Genomic DNA, 19354 nt, shown 5'->3' with positions numbered 1-19354 from the left:
GCATCACCATGGAGGGCTGGACCGACATCCTCTACAACGTGAGTTCGCCCCGGTCCGGCCGCCCGGCCCGGTTCCGCCTTCAGACCCACCCCGAGGTCCACGGGGATCGGTCTCAGCTCAGACTCTTTTTTTTAAAAGATAAATATATTTAAAAAAATATTTTTATTGATTTCAGAGAGGAAAGGAGAGGGAGAGAGATGGGAGCATCCGTGATGAGAGAGAATCATGGGTCGGCTGCCTCCTGCACGCATCCTCCTGGACCGAGCCCACAACCCGGGCCTGTGCCCTGATGGGGAGTCACACTGTGACCTCCTGGTTCCTAGGCCGATGCTCACCACTGAGCCACACGGCTGGGCACACTCAGACCCTTAACTGGGGCCTGCAGCTTCTGCTAGGAAAGCGACTGAGGCAGGTGGTGGCGGTCAGAGAAGACAGGTGCAGAGCCGTCTCCTGCTGCCCACGCGGGGCGAGGCCGCGGCAGCCCCTGGCGTCCTGTTCCGTCGCTCGCTTCACTTCGGGCCTGGGAGGAGTCTTGTCCGTGAACCAAGGGTCAGCGTGAACCCGCTGCAAGGAGGAGGCGACAAAGCTCACTGGGGGTCGCTGTGTGCACCTCGAGCTCAGCTCCCTGCTGCCTCCTGGTGGAGAAGGGACGGGGCTGCCTGCGGGTGGGGAGAGTCGGGGCTGAACTGGGCCGGGGCCCAGGGAGACGGCTGTCGCCACGCCAGGTGCCTGGTGAGCCTGTGCCTTGTCCCCTCGTTTCCTCTTTGGTTTCCCACCCGACAGCGCGGCAGCCCTGCTGTGCCGTGCGGGCCGTCGCCATGAGAAGCTGGTGCAGCCCTGGGGGAGCCGGTGCCTGTCCCTCCCACCTTCCCGCCTGTCCTTGTCCTGGGCAGCCCTGTCTCCTTTAACGGGACGGCCTCCCCTCCCCCAGCCACCCCCGCCCCCTCGAGCCCTGGGAAGCACCGGGCAGGGGAGCCATGGAACGAGTGCCCAGTGGCTGTGGGAGGTGGGCGGGGAGGGGCCTGGGAGCCAGGAATCCGGCCGGGAGGGGTGGCCCGGGGTTGCCAGGTTTTGCATCGGTAGAAGGTGTGCTCTGCTCCTGCAGCTGTGGGTGGGGTGACCCTGGAGCATAAGGTGCTTCCGTTTGAATCCTCACTTGTGCGCTAGGGTGGGGCTGGGCTGCGGCTCCTGGAGCCTGTGCCCCTGCCTCTGGGGCTTGTGGGGGCCCCGGTGAATCTGGGGGCTGGGCACCCAGCAGGCAGAGGGATGAGGAACTCGGGCGCTGGCCCCAGGTCTAATGAACTAGATTCCTTTCTGGAGTGGAAGCCGTGTCTGACGACAGCTCTGTCTGAGCGCAGGACAAAGGCAGGGATGACGGGCTTGGCTGTTCTCTCCCTCAGCCGATCAAGGAACACTTTTCACAAAGAGAGACCCTAAAAATAGCTCTGAGCCGGCCGCATCCTCGCCAGCCCCACCCGAGGGCGAGGCTGCAGCGCGTCCGCACCCCCCAGGGGTCCCGGGGCTTGGCCAGTGGATGCGACTCCTCGTGGGTCTGCGCCCCCGGGGGGCGGGCAGGAACCAGACCGGGGGCGGGAGGCCCCTCCAGGAAGGGCCACGGGGGCTTCATCCGACACCCATGGGACCCCTGGTGCTGGGCGCGCCCTGAGGAGCTGCCTGTGGAGGGTGACAGGAGAGTCAGTGAGAAAGGGCTCTCGGCCGGCGCTCTGAAGAAACACTGGCGGGAGGTCTGCCGCCAGCCGGCAGTCGCTGCGGGACGCAGCTTGGAAGTTTGGCGGAGCCCCCGGACGCGGTGACGGCGATGCGCCGTGAGGCTGGCGCCGGAGCAGGTGGCCACTGTCCACACGGAGAGCGGAGAGCAGGGCCGGTGCGGGAGGCTTGTCCTCACCAGCCCAGGGCGGGGCTTTCTGGTTCCCGCAGACGCGGGCTCCTGAGCAGGGGGCCTCTCGGGGGACGGGGACGGGGACGGTGGGCAGCCAGGAGCCCTTTTAAATTCCGGCCCAGGGTGATGGGGTCTCAACAGAGAGCGTCACTCAGCGCGGACCCCTGAAAACCAGGCGGTGGGGCTGCCCCAGCTGGGGAGAGGGGTCAGCGGAGTCCAGTGAGTTCCTGTGGCCCAGAGAGACGGCTATCTCGGGGGCGAAGGAGGGGCTTGCCTGTCCCCCCTCTACCCCCCCCCCCCCGTTCCTGTGCTGGCTGCCAGCCAGCCCGGCAGCTGTGGAGGGAGGGTGCTGCCTGGGGCACAGGGACCTCACGTCCCTCCGCACGTCCCTCCCGCTGACGGAGGCCAGCTGTGCCGGCCTCTCTGTGTGGAGCATGTTGACCACTTTGCTAGCAGCCGGTCTGGACACTCTGAACGCAGACTGCTTTCTACTGGGCGTGACTGTGGGACGTCCTGTCACACTTTCCTCCAGGGCCAGTGGGAGACAGTGCGGGTTCCGTACACGTGGTTCTGACACGGTCACTGTACTGGGGAAGGCGTGTGCGTGTGCGTGTGCGTGTGCGTGTGCACACCCCTAGGCTGTGTGCTCTGCAGTCGCCTGATGGGGGACCAGGAGAGGAAGAATCAGGTGTGAGCTGAGCTGTGGGGGTACGGAGGGGGGAGCGGGGGGAGCAGGGTGTCTGCTCAGTTTTGCTGCCGAGGAGAGGGGTGGAGCCTGCATTCTGCTCTGACCCGTGAAGTTCTCGATGACCATTTTATGCCAGTGGGTGCTGCGTGTGCAGTGGGCACACAGGGACGCAGGGCTGCTGGTGCCGTGTGAAGTCACGGGTGGGGTGAGATCGCCTGGGTAACGAGTGCAGATGGAGAAGCAAAGGCCTGGCGCTGAGCCGGCTCCACCTCAGAGGCGAGAGGAGCCAGGTCAGGGGTCATGAGAGCTCCAGGAAGGGGCAGGTAAACGTGACCGGAGCAGGACGGGCATGAACCCTGGAAGGCAGGTTAAAGGTTAAAGGTTAAAGGCGGAAGGCAGTACTAGGTGAGGGTGGTACAGAAAGTCAACTCGGAAGGGCTTTCTCTGGGACCTGGAGCCGGGCGGTGGGAGGTGATGCAGGGAGATCCGGGAACTGACTCTGAAGTTACCAGGTGGACCGGTTAATAATGCGGATTAACTGTCAACCGGTTAATAATGCGGATTCTGTAATCAAAGAAAACACGATAATTTCAAGAGAAACATCAGAAGCGCTTTATTCAAAGTAACGTCCATCGCTAGCTACACATCCCCCATCTTTCAGGTAATTTGTGGATCCGCCCCAATAGAACTTTTCTTGTTTGAGGCAAACCATTCAGAGACCCAATTTCCCACTTCTTCACACGTTTTGAAGTGCTGCTCAGAAAGTGCGTGTGCCAGCGATGGGAACAAGTGGTCGTCTGAGGGAGCAAGGGCTGGTGAATAGGTTGGCGGGTGGGTTAACACTTCCCAGGCAAGATCTTTTCACGTGTCTTTAACTGGTTTTGAAGTGTGTGATGGTGCGTCATCATGAAGCAAAATTACTTTGCCGTGTCTTCTGGCCCATTCTGGTCGTTTCACAATCAAAGTGTGGTTCAAATTGATGATTTGTTGTCGGTAGCGATCAGGATTAACGGTTTCACCTGGTTTGGGAAGCGCGTAATACACCACACCTTCCTGATCGCACCAAACGCAGAGCATTGTCTTCTTTCCGAAGCGATTTGGCCTTGCAGTGGATGTTGATGGTTGACCTGGATCAACCCGTGATTTTGTGCATTTGGGATTCTCAACATAAATCCACTTTTCGTCCCCAGTCACAATTTGATGCAAAAAAGACTTTCTTTCGTGCCGTTGAAGCAACATTTTACTGATGACTTTTCGGTTTTCCATCTGCCTTCCGTTCAGTTGATGTGGCGCCCGTTTTCCTTCCTTTAAAATCTTTCCCATTGCTTGTAAACGATCGGACATGGTTTGCTGAGCAATGTTTCATCTTCCTGCAAGTTGTTTTTGAGTTCGACACACATCTTCATCCAATAATGCTTCTAATTGTTGGTCTTCAAACTTTTTCGGTTGACCTGGATGTTCTTTGTCTTTCACATTGAAATCATCACTTTAAAGAGTTTAAACCAGCGTTCACAAGTGTCTTGAGATGGAGCATGTTCACCATAAGCTTCCCGAAGTATACGATCACTTTCAGCAGCACTTTTCTTCAAAATAATGAATTAAAACTTCCCGCAAATGCTCTTTTTTTGTCACAAAATTTGACATTTTTAAGTGTAAAAATATCTATGATGTTAACACCTTCAGCAAATTTGACATATGAAGTTTTGAAGCTTGCTGTCAATACAACAAAATAGCACACATATCAAATTGCATATATACCAACATATGTGTAACTCCATCTATTGAAAGAATCCGCATTATTAACCGGTGCCCCTGGTGAAGGCTTTCCGAGCACAGTGGCCGGAAACAGCAGAGATCCCGCGGTCCGTGCCGTGTCCTCCAGGGCCACAGCCTGCAGAACGAGCTGTGTCGCCGGCCGGTGGGAGGCTGTCCCGTCCCTGGCAGCCACTGCCCGGGTGCCGGCTGTCATGTCTGTAGCTTTGTCCTGGCCGGTTCCCTCCACATGGTTCTCTGGAGGTTCACCCAGACGTGGTGCTGGCGGCTGGCCGTGGAGCGGGCGGAGCCTGTGCCTCCTCCACGCTCGGCCGTGGGAGAGCGTCGGGCCGCCCAGCCCGGGGCCGCTGGGAATAACGTGGCTCCGCACGCCTGTGCGCAGTTTCTGTGCAAACGGAAGCCTTTGTTCCTCTGGGGAGGTGCCCGCGTGCGGTTGCTGGCTCTGTCATCGTGCGTGGTTAGTGTTTAAGAAGTAACCTCTCCGGGAGCCGTGTTCGTTCACATCCCACAGCAGGTGGGAGTCATCGAGTTTCCCGGTGCCGTCGCTGTTTTGACTCGAGCCCTTCGGAGACGCACGCAGGGCCGCGGCCGCGTGGACTTCAGTTCCTCACGCTCCTGGTGGGAGCTCTCCTCCTGCTGGTTGGCCACGTGTGTGTCCTCTGCCGTGACCCAGCACCTGGTGTCTCCTGCCCTCGGGCTGTGTGGATTGTTCTTGCTGTGGAGCTTTTCTGGTTCGAGATCCGTCCTTGTCACTGAATGGTGTTTCATTCTGGCTTTGAGGCCTGCAGTTCCCTAGTGGCGGCTGCAGGGAGCACCTGTGTGTCCTCATCACACCGTCTGTGTGTGTTCTCTGGGGAAATGTGTATTCTGGTCCTTTGTCCATTTGAAAGTTGGGTTATTTATCGCCCGGCCGGCGTGGCTGTGGTTGAGCGTCGACCTAGGAACCAGGAGGTCACGGTTCCATTCCCAGTCATGGCACAGGCCCGGGTTGTGGGCTCCATCCCCAGTGAGGGGCGTGCAGGAGGAGGCAGTCGATTCATGATTCACTCTCATCACTGATGTTTCTATCTCTCCCTCTTCTTTCCACTCTGAAATTATATTCTTTTTTTAAAAAATATATTTTATTGATTTTTTACAGAGAAGGGAGAGGGATAGAGAGTTAGAAACATCGATAAGAGAGAAACATCGATCAGCTGCCTCCTGCACACCCCCTACTGGGGATGTGCCTGCAACCAAGGTACATGCCCTTGACCAGAATCGAACCCGGGACCCTTCAGTCCACAGGCCGATGCTCTATCCACTGAGCCAAACCGGTTAGGGCTGTATATATATTCTTAAAAAGTTCGGTTATTGGTGGTTTTATTTATTTTGAAAATTTTTTTGGTTAATTCTTCTCACTCAAGGGTATTTTCCCATTGACCTTTAGAGAGAGTGGAAGGGAAGGGAGAGACAGGGAAACATTGATGTGAGAGAGAGCGATTGGTTGCCTCCCGCATGCACCCAGCTGCTGAGCCTACGGTGTGATTGTTGATCTGACCTTTCCCTCTTGCTGTGCGTTTACCTCCTGGTCCTGCTTTAGCTCTGTCCTTCGAGTTGCTGTATTGTGGTCTCAGTTTCATTCAGTTCCATGAATTTCCATTCAGTTAAAAACTCCCTCAGGCTCCTTGTTCCTGCTGGGTGGGGGTGGTCTGCTCGGTAGTGTGCCTCTAGGGTGCCCCTGGTTGGGAGGGTCAGTGAGCCTCTGCTCTCCGCATGGTCTGTGCTGTGTGGGTGGGTGTGTCGCCTTGTACTGCGGGTGCAGGTGGAAGCCCTGACTCTCCACGAGGCCCCTGACAGCACCTCAGCAGGGTGGGGGGGTGTGTCTCCTCCTGCCACGTGGAGTGGAATCCAGGCTCCCACAGGGGTGGGGGGGCAGGAGCGGCCGCGCTGTCCACCTGCTGAGGGGGACTGTCCCAGCCCCTGCTGTTCTCTGGTGTGGGTGTGGCCAGGTGGGTGTCCTCATCACAGTCTGGCGGGGGGAGTCTGGCTCCCTGCTGGGCCTCTGCTGGCAGGGACACCGGTGGCAGCAGTGTGGCTGGAGTGGTGTCCTGCGGGGCTGCCCCTGGCCCTGTGGTGAGAGCTGGCTTTTGTGTTGAGTGTTCCCGCTGTGCCCATTGGCACTTCCAGGCCGCAGGCTTCTCCAGCGACAAGTCTGGATACACGAGGCGACGAACAAACCAGTACACACCCGCACGCTCTCCGTGGGTCCTGGGTCCCAGCGTCTGCCTCCTTCCCCTCCGCCACCTTCTCAGGGTCTTCCCGCGCCTGCTCTCTGGCTGGCCTGCTCTCTGGCTGACGTCCAGGCGCTAATTGTCCCGGGTGGGAACAGTAGGAAGCTATGTCTACGCGTCTTCCCAGAAGTACACGCCCGTTGTTTTGTTTAAGAGCAGAGGAGAGTGGCTTGGCTGCTGCCGGGAACGAGCCATTAGAGGAGGTTGCAGGAGCCAAGTCTGAGTAGGGGGGGCCGGCCGCACGCGCTGCTCCTGCTCCGTGGGGTCGCCATAGCCCACAGGCGTGGCAGGAGGGCTGGCGAGGCGAGGGCAGGTGCGGCTGGCACTGGCGTTACGTCTTTTCCGGGTCAGTGTCAGGAGTCAGAGCCGCATGTTGGAGACGGTCCCGGGGCCGCGGGAACTCGGGGCAGAGTCTGTCCGTCCCGCCCAGGCCACATGGAGGCTGGAGTCCCCAGGGCTGTCCTGCCTCTGCCGGCCCAGGGCGCTGGCCTTGACTGGAGCTGCCTCTAGAGAGCAGCACAGGGCCGGTGGTCGCCGCCGCAGCACCCAGCACTGGGCCCAGCCACACCCACCAGGACCCGTACAGACAGAACAGCAGTCGGAAGTTACCTGGATCCAGGGCCCGCGCCTTCTGTGGGCTGTGCTGTGAGCACCCTCGGCCCGGGAGGTGCCCTTCTGTGCATCCGGTTAGGCCATGCCGAGTGCAGGCTCTGTCATGGGCCAGGCGCGTGCCGGGACGTCCTCTGGGGCTTTGGGCTTCCTGTTGATCTCGGGACCATGGGCCGGGCTCCCGCCTCTGAGGTGAGGAGGCTGCGGCAGACAGGTGGTCAGACGTGGGCCTTGGGGGCCGTGGGCTGCCCACAGGAGCAGCCTGGGGAGGGAGGGGGTGTCCAGGCAGAGGCCGGCCTGCCACCCTCGGTGCCCTGGGGGCCTTGCCCTGGGCCGGCTCCTTGGCGTTGCGGTTGCAGCATGGCTGGGCCGGGCCCCAGAGAGCTCCGTGGGGCAGGGGCAGAAGGGCTTCCCGAGTCCCGCCTGGGCCCCTCGTCCCCGCCTGCACTCTCCCTGCCTGGACTCTGCCAGGAGCTTGAGAAGGGGCCAGGGCACCTCCATAGCGAGGACCCTGTCTTGTCCCCTGTCCTTCCTCATCTCCTCTTGCTTCCAGACAAACGATGCTGCCGGCAACACCTGGAACTGGCTGTACTTCATCCCCCTCATCATCATCGGCTCCTTCTTCATGCTCAACCTGGTGCTGGGCGTGCTCTCAGGGTAAGAGCCGCGACGGCTGGCGCTGCCCCTGCGTGTGCTCGGGTGATGGCGCGGACACAGGCCTGTGTGACCCGGGGAGTGGGGGGGGGGGGGCGGTGAGGCCTGGCCTGGCCACAGGGCTGCCCTCCATGCGGGCAGGCACTCCCAGCATCCTGAGCACTGGCCAGCTTCTCTCTGTGCTGCCATCCTGACCTCTTCCTGACCGTCCCCTGTCCCTGGCCTTCACCCTGGGCCCTGACTGTGGGGAGGGGCTGCTGCTGTCTCTGATGGGGTCCCTGGTGAGTTTGGGGCAACAGCGGTGACCAGAGAGAATGGAGCAGCCCTGAGTCGGCCACAGCAACTCCTGGGCTCTCAGCCGGCCCTGACCCATCGCCTCTCCGCCGCGCCCGGGGAGGACAAGAGGGCGCGAGGCTGGGGTCCTTCCTCAGGGAAAGTGCTTCTTGACTCACGTGGGGTGAGCGGGAGCACGCCTGGGGCACACAGGGCCCGGCTGCGTGCGTGGGCTGGCCTGCTCCCTGTCCCCGCCTTGGCGTCAGTCCCCCCCATGCGGCTGGAGAAGGTCTCTGTCCCGCCCACCCGGAGGGCTCCATTCAGGCCCGGGGCCTGAGGTGGGGAGGAGCCTCGTGGGCTCAGGGGCAGCTGTCATTCTGGCCTGGAGAGGAACCACCACCGAGGGGTCCATGGTGGCCCCGGCCTGCGTGCTCTGCTCCGACCTGGCCCTGGCCCGGGGCCTCTCCTGTGAGGGCGTGCTTGGCACCAGCACGTGTTTGCAGGCCCAGAGCGCTGGGCACGGGGTAGAAGTCCTGGTCGCGCTGGGTGGTGGCGGCTGCGAGCAGCCCCGATGGAGAATGTGCAGGAGGAGGGTGGGCGGAGCTGCCCTCCTGCTGGGAGCATCCTGGCCTCTGGGGGGTTGTCCTCATCTTGGCTGCACCTCCCTCCGGTGTCCAGGTCCGCCCGGGGACCCAGCTTCTCTTCCAGCCCCGCGGGGGCGTCCCTGAGGCCAGCGGCCAGGCAGAGCGTGTGGGTCCCTCACGGGTGCTCTCCAAGGCAGCGGCATTAGGTGCCACCCGCAGCCTGGACTGGGGGAGGGGGGCTCGGCCTGCAGGACCTGGTGCAGCTGCAGTGTGCCTGGCGGGGGAAGCTGCCGGAGGGAGGGCTGGCTGTTCCTCCTCCGCCCGGGCCCGCCCTGCACCCAGAGAAGCAGTTGGTGATTCCTCCGCTAACTGCGGCTGGAGGAGGGCAGGCCTGGTGGCGCAGCGAGTCCCTGCTGGTGGCTGTCGGCTGAGTCGGCAGTACTGTCATGGCCCTGGCCCTGCCCCAGGCCCTCCTGCCCTGGGGACCCTGTGTTCTGTGACTCAGAACTTGGGGGGAGCTCAGGCAGGAGCTCTTTCCTCTCCTGCCGGATGCCGCAGCTCAGGCCCTGGCGGGCGCCGGCCTCAGGCGAGAGGTCAGGTCTGGGCAGAGCCAAGCCTCCCTCTCTGCGGCTGGGTGCCAGGAGCCAGGCCTGCCAGACGCCATCGTGTCCAGAGCCGCTTTCCTGGAAGAGAGACAGCCTCCCGCTGAGGACCGCATGCTCTTTGCCGTGGGGGGCCTGGATCCTGCCCTGAGCCTGAGCTGGGAGAGCTCGGCCAGACTGGACGGGTGTGCGCGCTCGTAAGCGTGTGGGTGTGGATGGCCTCCTCCCGGTGCTGCGGGCCTGAGAGCTCGGCTGGGCCTGGGGAGGCAGGTGAGCTCCCCGCTCACCCGGAGCCTCCGTGTTGGCTGATGGACTCGAATGCTTCCCTTCTTCCCTATCCCTGGCCTGGCCTGTCCTGACCCAGCTCCTCCTCCCTCCTCTCGAGCAGCAGAGGACCCAGGGGGCGTCTCCTCTGGGGAATCCTCGTCCCGGGGCTTCCGGGGTGACAGACGACAGGGCCTGGCTGGTGGAGGGAGGGGCAGGCCGGCCCTGAGCAGGGGGATGTGGCTGGTCCGTGCCCCCCAGAGCCCCCTCCGGGGACCGAGGTGCTGTCATCTGTGCGTGTAGGTGTCTGAGCAGGAGGGTCGGCTGTGCCCTCTGCATGCTCAGGTCAGAGGCCAGGCGGTGGGTTTCCTGTCGCAGCCCCTCCCTGGTCCCTGCCTCGGGGACCTGAGCTGTGCTGTGTCACCCCGCCTCACAGGGAGTTCGCCAAGGAGCGCGAGCGGGTGGAGAACCGCCGGGCCTTCCTGAAGCTGCGGCGGCAGCAGCAGATCGAGCGGGAGCTCAACGGCTACCTGGAGTGGATCTTCAAGGCCGGTGAGCGCTGCCTGGCGCCTGGCCTGTTGGCTTCCTGTCCGGCCCCGGCCTGGGGGACACAGGGTGTCTGTCCCGGTGGAGAAGGCCCAGGGGGCCCGCAGGTTTCTGGGACGCAGAGGCAGAGGCGCGCTGCGTGGGGGCTGCGCGGGGGCGGGGCAGGCAGGCTCGCCCTGAGGCTGTGGCCGTGTCTCTCACAGAGGAAGTCATGCTGGCCGAGGAGGACAAGAACGCGGAGGAGAAGTCCCCCCTGGATGGTAGGTCACCCCTGGTAGCACTTCCTCCCCACGGGTGGCCACGCGTGCACAGGTGCGTGGTGGGGCAGGAAGCTGTCTGCCAGGCCAGGCCTCTGCACATCGTCACGTGCGCACACGCCTGGCAGAGCCCTTCCCGGGAGGCCCTGCGATGGTCAGCACGTGCTCCTGGTGAGCCCTGTGCCGTGGGTCCACACAGCACAGCCATGCCCGCGTGGTTTCAGCCTGGGCATCGCGGGTACCTGTGCTCACAGCGTGGCCCCGAGAGCTTGCTGTGCAGGAGGCAGCGTGGCTGTGACAGCTCCCACGCAGGTGCCTCGCAGTGAAGTGGAGGCGAAACTGCAGTGGCTCGGCCCCGCTGCCCACATCTCAGGTGCCCAGTAGCAGCCGGGCTGGTGCTTCCATCTCGGCCAGCGAAGACCTGAACGTTCCCGTCACCATAGAGCTTTCTGTGGGACAGGCCGCTGTTGCACCTTTAAACCTCAGGGCAAACCAGCTGCATCTGTCTGGGCCCAGGGGAGGCCGCCCCAGGCTGCCACCGAGAGACACTGCCTGGGGCCACGGGGCAGGGCAGGGCCAGCTGGGCCCAGGTCACAGGTCACAGCCCGGGGGCAGGAGGGCTGCAGCCTGCACACCCCTCCCCCACAGGACGGGGCAGACCTGGCCAGGCGGAGGGGTGTCTGTAGGGCCCCAGCCAGGCTGTGAGCAGGTCTGCAGAGCTGGCCTGACCTCTGGTCTCACCTGGCCAGCCGTGCAGGCTTGGAGCTGTGCAGGCCGGGCCTTGCCCAGCTGACCCGGTCACCTAGGGGCAAGGCCGTTCCCGGGGAGAGAAGGGACAGCAGGAGCCACCGTCATACCTCTGGTCCCTTTGCTTGAGCACCAGAGTCATCCCACATCCCCATGCCTCCGTCTCAGGCAGGACGTGGGAAGGGCCCCAGGCCCAGGAGGACGGCGGATCCTCTGCGGGGCGGAGGCAGGCAGCCTGCACGGGCTCACGCGTCCCCACCTCTGCCCTTTGCTTAAAGCAGTGCTGAAGCGGGCGGCCAACAAGAAGAGCCGCAACGACCTGATCCACGCCGAGGAGGGCGAGGACCGCTTTGCAGACCTCTGTGCTGTGGGTGAGAGTCCGGGCTCGCCTGGCTCCGTGGGCGGGGTCTGGGACCCAGCTTCCTGCCCGTCACCGGGGCTGCCCCGCTCTCTGGGCCCCTCCTTCCCCACTGCCTGCCCCGCCCAAGGAAGCTAGTTCCGTGCCCACCGCGGGCGGGAACACAGCGTTTGCCCGTGTGTGCCCTGGGGCAGCTCCTGGAGGCCGCCTGTGCCCAGGCCGGAGCTCGCTGGTTCAGCGCACTCGCTGGCTGCGGGCTGCTCCGGGCTCTGCCGTTCCCCCGGCCGCTGCTGGAACCCACAGATGGTGGCCTAGATGCGGAGGCAGCGCCAAGGGGTGTGGAGTGGTTGGATTCTGGATATATTTGGAGACCAGCCCACGGGGTTGGCTGACCAAGTGGACGTGGGCGTGAGAGAGACATCAAGGTGGCTCCACAGGACAGAGGAGCCAGCCCACGTGGGGCTGCGGGCAGTGTTGGTGGGGACTCACGTCCAGCCTTGCTTTGGGACACGCGAGTTGGCCATGTGGGTTGGAGAGCGGGGGCCGTGCCGGGGGCGCCGGGGGAGCTGGTGCACGTGCGGGAGGCCTGGTTTCCCGGCGGAGGCAGGAAACGGGCACTATCGCTGGGGAAGGTGTGGCAGTTCCTGCTCCTGCTGCCTGGCCCGTGGACTGGGTGCTGGGGGAGGGGCCAGAGGGGCCTGGTGCAAACATGGCCATGGATGCCCCTGCGTGGTTGCCTTTGCTGAGGGGGGGAGTGTGTGGCTGTCTCCTGTGGGCACAGGTGGGTGTGGGGAAGCCAGGCGGGGGTGGGGGGGGCAGTGATCCCGTGGAGCCGGCCCCGGCAGAGCGGACTGTTCTCCCGGCACGGTCAGCTGGAGAGCGGGAGGTGAGTGGTTGGGTTCTGATACATCGGAGACCAGTCCACCGGGTTGCTCACCGGCCACATGTGCTCACAGCATCTCCCGGAATCACGTGTCCTCTTCCCCTCCTTCCAGGGTGGCCATGCTTCAAGGTACGTCCTGTGTGGGTCTGTGAGTGTGTGTCTTGGAGGGGGTGTGTGTGTGAATGACCGAGAAAGGGATGGGGTCTGAGTGTGGCTTCACGGACCAGGCTGCACTGCGGCTCTCTGTGCCCCTCGCTGCCTGTGAGGAGGGAGCGGGTGTGTCTGGCCTTGGCCTCGGTGCTGTGCAGCCCTCAGCAGGGCCCGTGGCTTGAGCAGCTCTGGCTCCTCGGCGGTGGCTGTGGCTGTCTGGACGGGGCTGGAGGCTGTGTCCCGGCTCAGCCGGGGAGGCTGGGGTGGAGCAGCGTCCTCCTCGGGTGGGACGGGCGTGGCATCTGGAGTGCCTGCCAGGAAGCTGCCGTTAGGGTTCCGGGAAAGGGCTGCCAGGCCTGGCTGTTGGGCTATGTGGGCTGCCTAGGGTGGTAGCTGCTGCCTGATGCAGCTGCTCCGCGTAGACGCGTCTCTTCAAGGCCTCGGCCTGTTTTCATCTCTGAACCCAGAAACGCCAGCCTGATGGTGTGCTTAGCATGCACACACACACACACACACACACACACTCACACGTGCGTGCGCACACGTGCAGATGCGCTCGACATCATGTAACGCATATGCCCACACTCCCCACCCTCCTGGGACCCGATGCCCACGCCCAGGGGCTTTGAGCGGCACGCACACGCCAGCCCTGAGTGCAGACGCTGGAGAAATCCTGAGGCGGGCGGGGAGCGGCTCACAGCCAGACCCTGCCCTGCTGACCCGTTAAAGAAGGCGGGGGGGTGGGGTGTAGCGGGCCCCCAGGCCGCGGGGAGGAGCCGGTGGCCTGGGAGCACAGGGCTGTGTTCCTGGAAGGTGGCCAAGGGCTGGAGACAGACCACGTCACCCATCGCAGCCCAGCACCCATGAGATGCTGCTGTCCTTGGTGGAACGGGCAGGGCCAGGGCCCATGCAGGGGTGCAGGGGCCAGTGTCCTTGAAGGTGGTTTTATGGGGGGTGAGGGCACCTCTGGAGGAGGGGATGTGTCCTGGGGCTGCTGTTCCCGCACATCCTCAGCGAGCCCCCTCTCCCCAGGGTCCCCCTTCGCCCGCGCCAGCCTCAAGAGCGGGAAGACAGAGGGCTCGTCCTACTTCCGCCGGAAGGAGAAGATGTTCCGGTTCTTCGTGCGGCGCATGGTGAAGGCGCAGAGCTTCTACTGGGTGGTGCTGTGCGTGGTGGCCCTGAACACGCTGTGCGTGGCCATGGTGCACTACAACCAGCCCCAGCGGCTCACCACTGCGCTGTGTACGTAGTGGGCCCGGCCCCCGCTCCTCCCCAGCCACCTCCGGGATGCAGCCTGGAACTCCTGGGCCATTGCCCATGACCTTGGGACGCCCTGACCCAAGTGCCCCCACAGGCTGCTCAGGCCCATCCCAGGGCTGCCCGGGCCTCGGACCTGGGCCCTGGTTCCAGGAAGCCGAGCTGATTGGCTAGCCCTTACCTTTCAGGGGGTGAAACGAGGGAGGGTCTGGGCACTGGGGGGAGTGGGTTGGATGGCCAGGCACCAGCCAGTCCAGGCAGACCTGGGTCCTCCCTGTGGGGCTTCAGACCTACGGGCCAGGGCGCATAGCTGCTCGTGTCATTTGCCACAAGGTGACGCTCCCGCCGGGTCCCCGAGGAGGGGCAGTCGGGCTCCCGGGGCTCCCCTGGCCGTTCCCACCCTCTTTCTGATTGGCTGGTCCGGGTGTGTCCATAACCAGGGCTGACTTACAGCCCTGCGTCTGTGAGCCGCGACGAGGGCCTCGGGGGTCTGAGTCCCGAGTGGTCTCGGCCTTGGTGGCCGTTCCAGGAGGTCGAGGAAGGTAGCAAGGGCGGGGCTCCTTGCTCGTCCAGGCCAGGGTGACCCCCAGGGCTCTGCAGGCCACGGGGCTGGAAGCTGAAAGCTCCGAGCTGTGGAGACAGGCCACTGGTGGGGCCGTGCCCGCAGTGCCCGGCTTCCATCCTGGCTCCCCCCAGGGAGCTCCGTGCGCCTGAAGCCACTGAGCCCAAGAGCCTTTGTCCAGTCCTGGCCCCGCAGGCCGGCCCCACGCCCCCGGGGGCACTGCGCCGGGCAGCTCCTGAAGGCTCGAGGAGCCGTGGACACTGACGGCTCCACAGGCCCTGGGGGATGTGGGAGGGCTCCAGGCTAGTTCCCCACATCCGCCTCGAAGTGTGTCACGTGGACAGCGAGGAAGGGCAGAGGCAGCAGAGCCAGAGGGCCCGGGAGCTTCCGGGAGCGTCCAGCAGGCAGCCGGGCTCAGGCTCGCAGACCACGGGGACTGAAGAGCATGTGACATGCACTGCACGGCCACTCCGGCCTCCCCTGCAGGGCATGAGCCTTCAGAATGAATGAATGAGTGCGTGGTCCCCTTCCTCGGCCTCAGAGGAGGCTGAGCATGAAGCGCAGGGCGGGGCTTCCTGGGTGCAGACAGGCAGGCAGGGCTGCCCTTCCGCAGCCGCCTCGCCCCGTCCGTACCCCTGCGGCCGCTCTCGCCATCTCCCGGAGCAGGAGGCGTGTCTGGGCAGCGTCAGCTTTGAGCCTGTGTTAGTGGCTGGAAGGCCCATCTCTGTGGCCTCCCGCCCAGGACCTGAGCTCTGTTGTGGGGACCCCCGAGGGGTGGGGTGCCTTTGTGATCACACATCGAGGGTGGCCAGGAGCCTCAGGCCTCCAGGTCGCTGGGGCCTTGTGAGCTGCCCTTCGGGGCCGGCCCAACTTCCCCTGCCCCGCCCCCACCCTGTGGGCAGTCATTCAGGGCGGCTGGGGGTCCCTCTGCCCTGAGCTGTTCCTGCCTGAGGGTCAGTGGGTGTCCTTGCTTCTGACCTTGGCCCTCAGCTTCTGCAGGAGGCTCCTGGCCTCCTCGCCCGGCCTGGGTGCCCTGGTGATGCTTCGGTTGGTTCAGAGGAGGCTTGCTCCCTGGGCTGGTTGTCCATGTCCTCAGACCATGGACAGAGGGTCCCCTCCCTGAGCCCTTAGGCCGTACAGACAGTCGTGTGTCCGTCTGAGGCTGGCCCAGGGGGCAGTGGAGTTGATGTCCCCACTCGCCCGGGGTGCAGGCAGCTGCAGACCTGCCCCCATGGTGCCGCGGAGGCTGCAGTGAGTGCGGTGAGCGCGGGAGCGAGGTGGTCTGGTGCGTGGTGGCAGGGGCGTGGGGCCCTCGTCACTGTCTGTTTCAGGAGCAGCTGGAGGTCCAGAGGCCGGAAGCCTGGCCGGTGGCTGCCAGCTGACCCTTCGTACCCTCTCACGGCCTTGGCCTTCGTGTGGGCGCGGCCGTGGGTTCTGAGCTGGGGTCGGAGGGCACAGAGCCGCTGGCCCGCTGTATGAAATGAGCCGATTCCAACTCAGTGCTTGGGGAGGAGGCTCAGCCGGACCTGTCCGACGACGCCCGGATTCTTGGTGTGGCCGTGGCTGGGCCAGCGGGTCTGCTCTCTGTGGCCTCCAGCAACTCTGGGCTTTCTTGCTCCGACTCCTGCACCCCCCCAACCCCCCAGTGTCTGTGCCTGGAATCCCCCACCTGGCTCCCAGCTCAGCGTGTCCTCCCTGCTGTCCTGAGGCCCCGGAGGGTCCGCTCGGCCAGTGGAGGCAGCGGCCACAGGAGCCTCTGTGTGACTCACAGAGCGAGCAGCATGCTGGTCGGGACTGGGGGTGCTCAGGGTGCAGGGGCAAACTGAACAAAGTTCAAACCCAGCCTGGTGCTGGGGGGGTCCATCCGAGCGTGGCGTGGGGCAGGGACTAGGCAGTGGGGTGGGTCCAGGCCGCCCTGCCATCTGCCCTGCTCTGGGTACCCCGAGTCCCATCCGGGAGCTCACGGCTGAGCCTGTCTCACGTCCACGGCACTGGGCATGCCCCGCCTTGGGGACTGGAGTGAGCATCTCTGCACCCCCGTCCTCGGTTGTCCCTGCCTTGGCCTGAGATTTCAGGGCTTGGGGGCCGCAGGCCAGGCTGGAAGGCTCCCCTGAAAGGCCCGGGCCTGGTGTCCTCTGGGCTGGGCTGGGCTGGAGCCGGAGGGAGGAGGCTGCGCGCTAACCCCCTCTTCTCCGGCTTCTCCTAGACTTTGCAGAGTTTGTTTTCCTGGGTCTCTTCCTCACAGAGATGTCCCTGAAGATGTACGGCCTGGGGCCCAGGAGCTACTTCCGGTCCTCCTTCAACTGCTTTGACTTCGGGGTGAGTGAGAAGCCTCCGCAGGGTCAGCGCTGGGGTCCAGGCGGCCGAGCTGGACCTCGCTGGAAGGTGCAACAGCCCCGCCCACTGCCCCACCCAGGGGGACCCAGGGGACTGCAGGACTGTGACCCTGTGGTCAGCAAGGCTGCCTGTGCACGGCAGGTGCAGGTGACAGGGAGGCCTGTCCTGGCCGGGCCCTGATGGGCGGGGCGCTCCGTGGGCTGCCCGCCTGTGGGACTTCTCCTTCCCTTCCCGTCTGTCCCTCCGTCCGTGTCCTCCTGGCAGGGAGGACGGGCCTGGGCCTGTGGCCTGCAGCTCCGTGCCAGGCGTGTGCTTGAACTGCCGAGGAGGCAGGAGGGCGGGGCTGTGGGGGGCGCCGGAGCCTGACCCCCCTCCCCGGCAGGTCATCGTGGGGAGCATCTTTGAAGTGGTCTGGGCGGCCATCAAGCCGGGGACCTCCTTTGGGATCAGTGTGCTGCGGGCTCTCCGGCTGCTGAGGATCTTCAAGGTCACAAAGTATGTCCCCTGCCTGCTCCTGGGGGAGGGGGGCAGGGCAGGCAGCATGTGTGTTTGGGGGGGTGTTGTCCTGGGAATTCATGGGGCTGGTTTGCTCTCCGGTGTCTGGAAACTCTTTCTGTGGCTCATAATTGTATAAATACAGAAAGTGACCGAACCGGCCAGGCCAGCAGCCCACATGACTTCGTCTCGGCCTCGTCGGGGGCACGTCCGTCCTCGGGATCGTCCCGACGGCCTCGGTGTCGCTGGCGGCCTCTCTAGCTCACATCAGCCTCCCACCCATCAGTCCCTCCTCGCCAGGCTCTGCCTGGCTGACCTGAGCCGCCTGGCCCCTGGCCCGCTGTCCGCTCCCATTCATCCCACTTGGTTGCTTGTGTCACTGTAGCAGCGAGTTGCTCTGTTTCGCCCACAAGGAGGCTGAGGTGGGGCAGAGATGGTGCAGGGAGTGAGGACAGCTGGGCTGGACCGCACCTTCATGGCTAGAGCTGTGGTGACGGAACCAGGAGACAGCAGGCTGGGCCCCGGCTGCCTGAGGGCAGGAGGCTCCGCCACGTGAGCGGCTGGGTGTGGGCCCACGATGCCCCAGCGCGGTCTTTGTGCAGCTGCCTCGGCCTGGGCCACAGCCGCTGCGGGACCGGGAGCACAGCTGTCCGTGCGCCTGTGCGGGCCCCGGCTCCAGGTCCCTCCGGGGCACTCGGCCGGTCTCCCGGGGTCTGGGCTGATCACAGTGCCTGGAAGGAAAGCTGGGTGCTCTGGGCTCTGCACAGCAGGAGCCGCGGTGGAGGGGGTCAGGCTCTCTGAGGGTCAGCAGCCAGGCTGTGGGGAGACCCGGGAGAATGAGGGGGGGTGGGGGGGTTGAAGGTGCTGAGGGGACTTGGGCCAGGCTTCACTCCCGCTATAGTGGTCTTTGCAGGGAGGGCCGTGGACTTGACTACATCCTCACGCAGGTCCTCTGGCTGCCACGCAGCTGTCCTCACACAGCACTGCCCGGGGCCCTGGGGGTGTGGGGTGTTGGGTGAAAGGGGGCCTGGAGGAGGTCGGGTCGGGGGCGGCTGCCTGAGGGGGGGGCGTTGTTCTGCTGAGTGGAGTGACCAGAGCGGGTGTGAGGGCCGTCAGCCTGCACATGTCGGCTGTGCCACTCCCGTGGGCCCCGGTGACAGGGATGGCGGGTCGAACTGCGGAGAAAAGCTCCGCCTCCCTCCAGGGGCGTGGCCCTTCGGGGTCAGAAGGTCCCGAAGCCACAGGTGTGACACAGAGCGGGTGAAGGTGGGGTCCGGGTCCAGAGCTGGCCTCCCCTGCCGGGTGCAGCCCTGCGCTCAGACCGCACGCCGCCCCGACAGGTACTGGAACTCCTTGCGGAACCTGGTGGTGTCGCTGCTCAACTCCATGAAGTCGATCATCAGCCTCCTGTTCCTGCTCTTCCTGTTCATCGTGGTCTTCGCCCTGCTGGGCATGCAGCTGTTCGGGGGACAGTACGTGCCGGGGGCGGGAAGGGGTGCTCAGGGCAGCTGTTCGGGGGACAGGACGTGCCTGGGGCGGGGGTGTGTGCTCAGAGCAGTGGTGCTGGCCCAGCCGCCTCTACCTAAAGGTCACCCACGTGCAGCCTGTGAGGGGCTGGGGCCACGGGGCAGGTCCTGGCTCCTGATGGGCTGCCTTTCTCAAGGCTTCTTGTTTTTCTCAGGTTCAACTTTAAAGAAGAGACTCCAACAACCAACTTTGACACCTTCCCCGCTGCCATCCTCACTGTCTTCCAGGTAAGGCCCCAGCCTAGGCCTCTCTGTCCTGCTCGGCTCTCCTGGGCTGGGAGGGCCGCCCTCCTGTCCCTCCTCAGGCCTCTGCAGCGCACAGTCCACCTGCCAACTCTCCACGCGTGACAGAAGGAGGGCGGCCGCAGGGCCCGTGGCCTGTGATGCCCCCGGAGCTCCCCTGCCACCTCTCAGCCCCACGGACCCGGGGCCCAGCGGCTGTTTATCCTTTGAGAATAAAACAGCAAAGCGCCCCAAGCTCGCTGTCATCCTCTCCTGCCTGCAGGTGCTCCCCACCCCCGTCTCCGTGTGCCTAGGGCTCCCCTGAGGACCCTCTTGCTCGAACACTTACCCCCTGGGCTGTGGCTCCACAGCCGCCCCTGCCAGCCATTTCTGTCCA

The 19354-nt window shown here is 64.3% G+C and overlaps 1 protein-coding gene across 1 annotated transcript; it reads left to right on the top strand.

The window, feature by feature from the left end:
* Positions 1-8: 8 nt before the first annotated feature.
* LOC102431992 (voltage-dependent N-type calcium channel subunit alpha-1B-like) lies at positions 9-19083 on the top strand. Its single transcript, XM_014450510.2, has 10 exons — positions 9-38; positions 7794-7897; positions 10054-10169; positions 10367-10423; positions 11446-11538; positions 13591-13800; positions 16584-16696; positions 17097-17209; positions 18550-18681; positions 18891-19083. Exons 1-10 carry the CDS (start codon positions 9-11, stop codon positions 19081-19083), a joined length of 1161 nt encoding a protein of 386 aa, XP_014305996.1.
* The last annotated feature ends 271 nt before the right edge of the window (positions 19084-19354 follow it).

This window comes from Myotis lucifugus, unplaced genomic scaffold (genome assembly GCF_000147115.1).
Source record: "Myotis lucifugus unplaced genomic scaffold, Myoluc2.0 scaffold_2517, whole genome shotgun sequence".
Taxonomy (NCBI): Eukaryota; Metazoa; Chordata; class Mammalia; order Chiroptera; family Vespertilionidae; genus Myotis; species Myotis lucifugus.
This window is presented reverse-complemented; position numbering and strand designations above follow the sequence as displayed.